Genomic DNA, 10,694 nt, shown 5'->3' with positions numbered 1-10,694 from the left:
ACCATAGGGGGTCCGCGTATGCCCCCGGGAAATTTTTGTTTTCTAGACACCCGGAAATAACTTCTGAGACGTTTTGGGCGATCAATAATGTCTTTTTATTTCTTTCTTTTTTGATTTTCCAAAAGGGGTCCCTTGACAGTATAGCTGATTATACGTATAATGAGAAAACACTAAGAACAGCAAACATACGCCAGTGAATTACAAAAAAATAAATAAATAATAATTTTAGTTAATTTTAACTCATAATTGCAAACACATTATCGTCATGCACCCAAGGAGGTTAAAAAATATTATTATATCTCCCGATGCATGCGCCTAACACAGGTATATTGTCTCTTTGAATTAGTTTTCATTCCCAAGAAAAGGGATAAGTTTTTATTAATTTTTGTATCATTTCATTTCATTTCGGAAATAATATATTAAATAATTCCCGTTCTTAGAAACGATTTATTCGAATTTTTGTTAAAATTATTTTTATTTTTGTTATTCATTCTGGCAAAACAAATAATAATATAAAACATAACAAATACTACAAATCAGAAATTCACAAATATATGAGAATAATTAGGTGAGCCAGGGAGCAGCAAAAGCGTACTGCTCCCAATTTTTGTTAAAGTATATATGATTTACGGTAGTGTTTATTTTTAAAAAGGGGGATTTCCCTTCAGATGGAAATGTATGGTTTTATTATTTAGTATAGAAGTAAATATTGTTTTTATTCACACAGTAAAATACTATTTATTATTTTTTCGCTATCACATATGCTAGACTTCTTTAAAGTATTGCACTACTACTACTGGTTTAAAATGTTTGAATAAAGACATTTAATATGAAAAAAAAAAAAGAAACTTAATTGACAAACAAAACTTCAGCTATTCTTAGTCTTTACGGATCCAGTCACTAAGAAGTAACTGTAAGTTTGAGGGCAGCAAAATACACAATGAGACAAATTCGGTAGGCCGAGGAAGAATGGTAAGTTTCATTTATTTTGTGTCAACTGTCAATATATGTAACGTAACCTTCAACTAAAGAATCTTAATTTAAAGTGTGCCATTCTTTTGTTGTTCTTGTGGTACAGTTCCTTCGCCCCAGCATAGACCTCAAGACAGTACTACTAGGCCTACCTAAGGACATGCTTTTCATCTCCCTAACTAAGCCTGTGTGTGGCGAAAACGTCATTCATTCCAAACAGGAAGTGATCACTAGGCCTAGGCCCAGAAGGTGAACTAGGTAATAATTTATTACTGCCATGCATGGTTGCCAAGTCTCACGTAGTGACGTAGTCACATTATTTTAATTAATCAGTAAGTGGTTTACTAGCTAGGTTTACAAATAAAAATTAAAATCTTAGAGATTCTTGCTGTAATTATATTAAAGTTTGCTCCAGATGTACTAAGCCTAGGCCCTAGACCTAGGCCTCATGTAATGTAAAGTGTTTAATCATGCAGATAAGGCCCTATAAAAAATATTATTAATTTATCATTAGTTTTATTTTATTTTTTATTTTGCTAAAGCCACATATCACCCTTGGGTTGTTTGCTGGTGCAGTGATATTTAATGTAAAACATGATTTAGATAAGGCAAACAAAATCTACTAACTAATTAATAAAATAAATGAAAAAAATAAATGAAAAAAATTTAAAAAATTTCACAAAAATTTAAAAAAAAAAAAAATTTTTTTTCAACAAAAATTTTTTTTCCCCCAGTACCATAAAAGACATGCGCGCGAGGATGATAAACTAATAATATTTTTTATTGGGCCTAATACATCAAAACCTTGTTCAAATTTGCATAGAACATTGCCAGGAAGATAGGTGCAAGAATCATAACACTTGCGAGTAGAGAACAGACGTCAACCGTGTTATGATTGGTCAAACGAACATGTGACAGTGACAGGTCGAAGGGCAACACATGTGCTGCTTGTTTGATATGGAAACCAACCACAGAAACTCAGTTCGAACAATAGAGCTATTATATCTCTATGGTTCGAACGCAACAAGATTAAAAAGGCATAACATGTTTATGAACTTATAACTTATACTTCATCCTCTCTCGGCTCGAATCAATTGGCGTTTCCCATCCGTCTTAGCGGTATAATAGTTAATTATCGTGTCAACAGTAGTTCTAGACTTATCGCGTATTTAATTAATAACAATATAAATTACAACTTTATCGTTATTTTTTTTGAACAATTAAGAAGAATAAGACAGCATCAGGGCTGCTAAGAGGGGAAACTGTAACAGTAAACTGCGTGGAAGGTACAAAAAAATTTTTTAGAGGCCCTGTCAATTTGGAGGGGTTCATAGGGGACATTTTTGAGGGCACATGATAGTAATTATTATTTTTGAAAGAAATATTGAAAAAAAAATGCTACCTTCAATTTCTATGGGCCCCCTGGTACGCTTGGGCCACGGGGACCTTTCCCCCTGCCCGCTCTCGGTGGCCTTTGACCTTTCCACCTGCCCAACTCTCGGTGGCCCTGGACAGCAGAGGAAAAACAATCTTTCCATGACGTAGTGACGGGTTGGTGAGTGCGTGTAGTCCAACAGCAATATATATTTCACAAACCTGTATAGAGGCCGGGTATCACTGTTAAATAAATCACAGGAGTCCTAAACGTGTTATGATAGGGTTGCAGAGAAAATCTTCCGACTTTGTGATTAAAAAAATATTTGCAGGCAACAATAACATCAATAATATAATAATGATGATGATGATGATGATGATAATATTAATAATAATAATAATATTAATTGAGAATATATAGCGCAAATTATAAACAATGTTAAAATCAAATGTGCTTTAGACTGGAAGTTACGATGTTTCCTTCAAAAAAAATAATATTTTAATTAATTTTATAAATTCATTTTTAAAAGATTGCTTTTGTTGATATAGTACGATAGGCCTAGATTATTTATCATTGTAAATTTTTTTATTTATGATGATGATGATGATGATGATGATGATGATAATATTAATTGAGAATATATAGCGCGAATTATAAACAATGTTAAAATCAAATGCACTTTAGACTGGAAGTTACGATGTTTACTTCGAAAATAATAATATTTTAATTAATTTTATAAATTAATTTTTAAAAGATTGCTTTTGTTGATATAGTACGATAGGCCTAGATTATTTATCATTTTAAATTTTTTTATTTATCATTTTTAAATCACCAAGTTGAAGATGTTTCTCTATCTGCAACCCCATCATAAAACGTTTAGGCCTAGGTACTCTACCAACCACGTCATGGAAAGACTATTTTTCCTCTCCTGTGTATTTTTTTTACTTGTTAAAAAATATACGAATAAAGAGTAGTAATCCATTTATTTATTGTTAAATCGTGATAAGTTTAAGAACTAATGTTGACACGATAAGTTCATTGCAGTAAAACAAACAAGTTATGTTTTTTATGGCATGACAAGGTTTGTCTTGTCCTTTTGTATTATTGTTTGTAATGTTTAATTGGTGAAATAAATTAAATGAATGATTGTTGCTTTCGAACAGTTTCTGTGCTGTGGTTTCATATCAAAACCAGTTAAAACAAACAAGCAGCACAGCACAGCACATGTGTCGCCTTCCTTCGACCTTTCATTTCACGTGTCTGTTTGGCCAATCAGAACACGGTTGACGTCTGTTCTCTACTCGCAAGTAATCATAACTGCTTCATAAAATACGTTCGTTTGTGTTATAAATTAGGAAATAGGCCAAGTCATAATTTTCAGCAAACTGCATGGAAATCAGCCCTTATTTCTTGAAATGCGTGGACAGATTTTTGTGCGGCGGTTATACTCCCCACGCAGGCCTTATTTTTTAGTCTGCCCCAGTATTAGTAGTATTCAATTCAGTTTTATTAGTTATGAATGCCTTCAAGGGCAATTATCCGCATCAACAATAATTATTTACAAATACAATAAAAAACAAGATAACACAATTATTAAATAAAAATTAATGGGCCAATTAAATTGTATTTTGAAATTAAATTAAATGAGATGAGATGATTGATGGTTTTTACGAAGAGACATGGCCATTGTTCTGACAGGTGGAAGGAAAAGTTAAGCAGATGATCAGAAGATTGGACAATTTAGCAAATAAATTTAAGAAGAAAGTACTTTTGTCTTTTTTCAAAGGGATATTAAATTGTAAAAAAAAAAAAAACAGATATGTAAGTGTACTTCCCTGGACCACTCCACTTTCAATAGGCAATTTAGTTGAGGTAATACCCTTGTAAGATGTACACTGAAAACGATTACTGAGCCAGTTATTAATCCAGGACACAAAATAATGTTTAATTAAAAATGAATGGGCTAACTTTAAAAGACAATAATTTATGTGGCACAGAATCAAAAGCGCGTCTGATGTCAAGAGAAAATAAAACAGAACATAGCTTTTCGTTGGCAGCCTTATGGTGAAGATGAAGAATGTAGTTATTAGAGTCGAATTTACACCTCTTTGCATGGAAATCAAATTGGAATTTAGAAAGAAGAGGATTTATAACTGGAGTAAAATGAGAACAGACCTTTATACTGTAAACAATTTACAAAATGGAGAAGTAACTGAAACTGGGCAATAGTTATACAGAGGACATAAAAAAAGTGCGTACAATTGCTTCTTTCCAATCATGTGGAATCGAACATAAATATAAAGACATGCTGGAAAACTTGGACAAGACTGTAGAACAATTTGGGACAAAGAGTTTGACAATAAAGTTGCTAAGAGAGTCATGTTCAGGAGTTTTGGAATTAGTGAGATTTTTAGATGCTGCAAGTACTTCAGAACAAATTTCTAGGTGCAAATATTAATAAATCAATCAAATTTATATAGCACTGGTATCCATAGTAATAATGTTCCAAGGCACTCAACAAAGTTAAATTGGCCATGCTTCTGAGAACAGTTAGGCTTTCAGACGTTTTTTTGAAAATGTTTTTATGTTCATGGGTATAAGTATTCCATAAAGTGGGTATTGCACAGAAGAATGCGCATTGACAATAGCAACCCAGTATAGTAAAGGTCAGTGACTATAGACTAGGCAGTGCCAGTTGCATACCTACAGTATGGTCATATCACAAATATCTATTTAAAGTAGGCCATTATTTGTGAAACCAAATTGAAAAATTAGCATAACTCTGTATTTTAAGTAATTTCTGTCTCTACTGTAATTGAATTAATATTGAGTTGATTTTATGCATAATGTACAACCTCTTTTATTGACTACAATGTTATTGTACTTGTACTCCATTAAATTGTGAATAACAATAATTAATGATTTATTAATTATGAAAATGCTGGTATAATATTTTCATTATGAATATTGTGTAAATGATTTACTGCTACTGATTATTGGTGTAATGTTTTACCAAAGCTTCGCAGAAATGTTTGATTACAGTATTATAATGATGTATACTGTAGCTTGAGAACTGCTGGCTTACTGTACTGTAGTTCAAGTGTTTATATTGTATTAGTATGGTATTAGCATGCTGAGTTGTATCCCAAATGGTTTCGTTTTTCAGTATTTTGCCATTTTTAATAATTTGAGGCACAGTAACAATGTAGAGGTACATTAACTTCTAAAGAATCTGTCACACTCCAAAGATTTGCAAGTATGCTTTTAAAGTGAACTGGTAAATTTTCCTATTGTATTCTAATTCAAGGGAGAACTTTTGTAGTTGTGTAAATGTAAACACAAATCTTTAAATTATTTCTGTGGTAGATATGATTCAATAATTATTCTGTATTGTTTGTTGCCAGAGCTTATCTCTGTTGAAGTGGCTGTTGAGTTGACCACACCAGGAAACAATGTATGCTTTTTTACATTACTGTGTGTTCTTTTTTTTGTTTTTGCACATACACAAAACCATTTTAGCTTAATGCTCCATGTTTCCTTTTTTTTTTGTTTTTTTATGCATACATTTGTAATTGTAATTTATTATTATTATTTATTATATTCTTTATTATCAAACTCATATTAAAAATACAAATTTAAAATTGACTTTGCTTGTGACAAAAAACAAAGGAAACAATAATTAAACAACTGAATATGATAAAAAGCCAATATCAATAAAATCAATGACACAAAGGTATGCAAATTTTGTTCAAAATGTTAACATTTTAAAATATAATATAGTTGAACATACCAAAAATATATTAAATGAGTGTTAAGATGTTAAAATTGTAAAAAAGGGTTAAAAAATGTATATAATAATATAGAAGAGCAATCTTTATAAAATGCTTCCAGCACCAAATATTGCTTTACACTAAACATATATTTTTTCTAGTCCTTAATTAGTGGGCATACACTACCCATATCTACACATGAAAATGAATTACCATCTCTAAATACCTACAGTGTATTTATGGATTAGTTAGTGTTATGATCCAGTTAATCTATTAATCCATTGCTCTTTATACAGTACCTTGATATTCCTTTTTAATGTATATGGTGGTGTCCTTAAAGTAGCTTTCACAATTTTACATGATAGTTTGCAAGTATACTGTACCTGTTATTAATGGCTAGCATTCCCATCCAGAGTCTGTTAATGAAACTAGGTTTATATTTACATTAAAGAGAACTCAGGATGTTTAATTTCACTTGGTGTAAATGGATGAAAACATCATTAATGAGTTGATGTTTAAAACTACTACCTGTGATGGAGCTACAAATAGAAATGGTTTGAAGAGACTGCAATGTTGAGTACTATTATATAATGACTGCATACCCATTAGCCACTATAACAATATGGCTATTACTTTGGTTATTACGGCATTACAAACTATTCTTTGGCTCAAATAAATGCGTTATATTTGTTTACTTTACACATGGTTTCAAAAGATCAAAATGAAATGGCATTGAACTATTCATAAAAGCTTTTTGTTCACGCTGTACTGTAAAGTTTCAGCGATCTTTTATTGAAAATTTCCTTTTTTTTCCCAGATGTAATGTTTCTGTTAAGTGCAAGTCTAATCTACGTGACACCATAAAAAAAGAGCAGGCAAATTGTAAATGAGCATTGGTAGTCCACAAAAGCAAATGGTCCCTCGGCCAATCAAGATGTTTTCATTGGTAAGTCGAGCCTCCCGTACATATGATTCATTATTCTGCAATTGATTTGGTTAAATTAAAGAAATATCAGGTTCACTGACCTTGGATATTATTAGTCGATGTGATTATCGATTGGTTGAAATCATAATTTTGTACAGTATGTAGTGGGTATTGCGACTGATATTACAGTATACTTTTGTATACTGTAATATCAGTTGCTAATAGCAGTTGCTGCCCCTAAGCTTTAGAACAGCCTGCCCGATTATGTATGCCAGGCACCTTCAACCGGGATTTTCAAAAGCCGATTGAAAACTCATCTTTATAACTCACTATAGACCACTCACATTCGTTCATTTTCGTTGCTCGATAGGTCAATATTTAGTTACACACATCATTATGACACCTGTGAAATCAATAGCTGACCAGCCTTGGTCTGTCAGTGAAAGGGTGTGATGATGTGTGATTCTATTTTTTATCTGTTTTGTCGGTTATTCTGTTTGGTTAGTTAATAGGTTATTTCCGGTCAAATTTATTTCCATACATTATTCACATATATTTTTCAAGCGCCTTGAGACGGTTTTGATCGTGGAAGGCACTATATAAATATAAAACCATAAACCATAAACTTTCCACAATCATACTTGCCTTAGGTTACATTAAACAAATAAAGTATAGTACTTGTGGCTGGCCAACAAACAAAACAAAAAAAAAAACTTAACCCACAAAACCATTTCCTTCCATTTGCTTTCTCAAGTAGTATGTTCCTGTTTATTTCTGTCTGTTTGGATTCCTCTAACTCCTCTGCCCATTTCTTATCTCATTTTAATATCAAATTATATTGGATAGACCAGTTCAGTTGAATCGGTATGGTTTAGTTTGACCACTTTAATATGTTTTTGTTTTTGTTGAAAGAGAAAAATATCACTGCATGTTGTGAATGATTCGCTTTTTTTTTATTATCTTGATAAATGATAATGGTGAGTCGTACTAGTAAACAGAGTAAAGCAAAACACCACTTTAAGACTTGACTTGAGATTTTTATTGAACCAAGTTTTGTTTTGCTTGAACTAGTTTAGTTTTGACCAGTTATGCTATTATAGTTGTTTTATTAGTTTCCCATTCATTAGTCCATAGAGGTTTCAATCTGTATGATGATTTATGGTACTTAAGGAGTTTAAAGGAGCCCCTAAGAAACTGATTTTTAACATTTTGTTATGATTAAATTCATGATAATAGAAATTAGTGCTGTATTCTCATATATAAGCCCATTTTCTACTTTATGTAAGTGTACTAGCCAAAAGAATCAAGGGTATGATTTGAATGAGTACCTGACTTAGCTAACAATACTCAGCGATACGTAACTTAAAGAAAAAGTGGTACACATGCAACAATTAACAACTAAAATTAACTATAAAAATCAAGTATTGGCTTTGAATTAGGCATGTAGCAGCGCAGAAAAATTCCTTTGATTGAAAAGAGGATTTCCTCTGGTATAAGCCTCATCCCCCACCCCCAAAATCGGCCCAATTTAGTTTTCAAACTCGGTGGGCTTGTACCAGAGAAGGGTGTACGTTAAGAATGGCCCGGTAAAAATGGCCCTGGTAAAAATGGCCCCAAATGACAGGTAGGTAAAAATGGCCCCAATAATAAAATTCTGTATTAAAACTGATTTTTAAAAAATCATTATATGCATTTTTTAAAACTGAAATAATTTAGTTTTTAAAAGAAATCTAACATCAAATAAATTGCCATTTACATTTTACTTTTTGCAGAAATTACATATTCAATGATAAAATATTCAAAAGAAAAAAAAAAGCCATGAATAACACTTTTTATTTTTTTTTCCATTTAGATGTTAAAAAATAGCAACAACATAATCAATAAATCAATATAAATCATGCATTTATTAATACTAAAATAATTTATTTGTGGCCAATTTCAAGGAAGCGAAATCACAATTTTCCAGAAATTCAATCCGGGTATTGGTAACCCCACAAACAATGAGTTTATATGAACATCAAATTATTATTTTTTTTTTTTTAGAAAAAGAGAGTTCTACAATCGTAATTAAAGGGTTTGGATGGGGTTCACAGTGTGTTTGGAGGATTGTGGTGTTTGCAAATTTTTTCAAAAACAAAAAATCAACATTTTAACCAAAAAGTAGGTTCTTATAAATATTTAATTTTCTTATTAATATACCAAGTGAGTCAATCACAATTGAATTGTTTGGTTTTCTACAATGTGTTTTAGGAGGTTTTTGGGATTTAGCAATACCATTTAATCCTACCATAATTACTTTACCCTCACAATTACACACCATTTTAATTCTTAGCATAATTGCCATATTTACATAACTATGTATATAATATAGTATCTCAGTTTACATCATTTAACTGTTTATTTGCACTGTTTATAACATGTAAAGTTATTTCGTTTGATACTTAACAAAAGTGAATTTTGTGGTCATCTACGAGTTGCATATTTTGGTAGTTGAAGTAATAGTATGTATGTCATTCCTCTACTTTGTTAGTGGAATAACGTTTTTAAAACTTATTTCAAAGTCTATCAAAAAATTTTCAATGGCCGTTGTTTTCTGATAATCTCCCAGTACATTATTTGCATCTGTTGTGTAACTATTTGTTATTGATTCAATTCTTGCTTATTACAGTATTCAAATATTTGAAGATTTAAAAAAAAAAAACCATTTCTATTACTGAATTTTTTCATTGGGGCCATTTTTACCTACTTGTCATTTGGGGCCATTTTTACCGGGGCCATTTTTTCCGGTGAATGACAGAGCGTGCATTTGTGTCACTTAATGCCCTGATTGTGGTATCCACATGTTACTCAAGGCTGTACACATTGACCACCAAGAATGAATGATGATGACTATGGTGCTGCCAGACTTTCAATTAAAAAAAAAAACACATTTCAGATGACATGACATGAAACCCAAGCAAAGTTCATAACATCTGCATGTTGTTTTTGTCAAAAGGAATAAATCAATTATTGAATTAGTCTGTTAACAGACTATTATTCAAATGCATATTGTCTCGACTCCATTTTAATATCTCCATGTGCTTTATAATAATCGCTTGAATAGTTTTTATTCAGTGGAACATTGATTTTATTGTATAATCATTCTGAAGAAAAACAAAACAATCTGTAGTTCTTGTGCACTGCCTGTTTGCGCAATTTAACCAGCTTAGTAAAAACATATACAATTTTGGACACTGCACGTTACATTAAATGTATGTTTTTGTTTTAAATTGCTAAACCACTATTCTAATGGCCTATTATTGTTGTGTTGCTGTAATATTAGTATGCATGAACGTTTGACACACACTGTCCCGCATGGTTATGTGACACAGTCATCAGCATTTAGTTGCATATGACTCTGAGATATGTTTCACTTATCAGCATCAATTCTTATAAATTGTTGTCTTGCATCATCATTTATAACTACGTAAGTAGTTCTGAAAAGAACTGTTGTTGTTGAGAAAGTCTCGATGTTTCGATTGAGATGCTTCAATCGTCTTCAGGAGAATAATGTTTGCCACCATCCAGCCTCTCTACCCAAACATATAAGTATTTCCCTGTTTGGAGTGTCTGCAGATATTATTCTCCTGAAGAGGATTGAAGCATCTCAATC

The 10,694-nt window shown here is 31.6% G+C and overlaps 1 protein-coding gene across 2 annotated transcripts in view; it reads left to right on the top strand.

Moving 5' to 3' along the window:
* Positions 1-880: 880 nt before the first annotated feature.
* LOC117118663 (divergent protein kinase domain 1B-like) overlaps positions 881-10,694 on the top strand; it is a 48,812-nt gene continuing 38,998 nt past the window's right edge. Inside the window, exons 1-2 of one of the 2 annotated variants that reach the window (XM_033263331.1) lie at positions 881-972; positions 6,935-7,063. In XM_033263331.1, the coding sequence (XP_033119222.1) occupies positions 7,004-7,063 (60 nt within the window). In that variant the 5' untranslated portion in view covers positions 881-972; positions 6,935-7,003. Of the gene's footprint in view, positions 973-1,018; positions 1,231-6,934; positions 7,064-10,694 lie in introns of those variants that run through there. The other variant, XM_033263332.1, reaches the window with a different exon arrangement.

This window comes from Anneissia japonica, unplaced genomic scaffold (genome assembly GCF_011630105.1).
Source record: "Anneissia japonica isolate Jap-2015-1 unplaced genomic scaffold, ASM1163010v1 scaffold376_len1572418_cov194, whole genome shotgun sequence".
Lineage (NCBI taxonomy): Eukaryota > Metazoa > Echinodermata > Crinoidea > Comatulida > Comatulidae > Anneissia > Anneissia japonica.
This window is presented reverse-complemented; position numbering and strand designations above follow the sequence as displayed.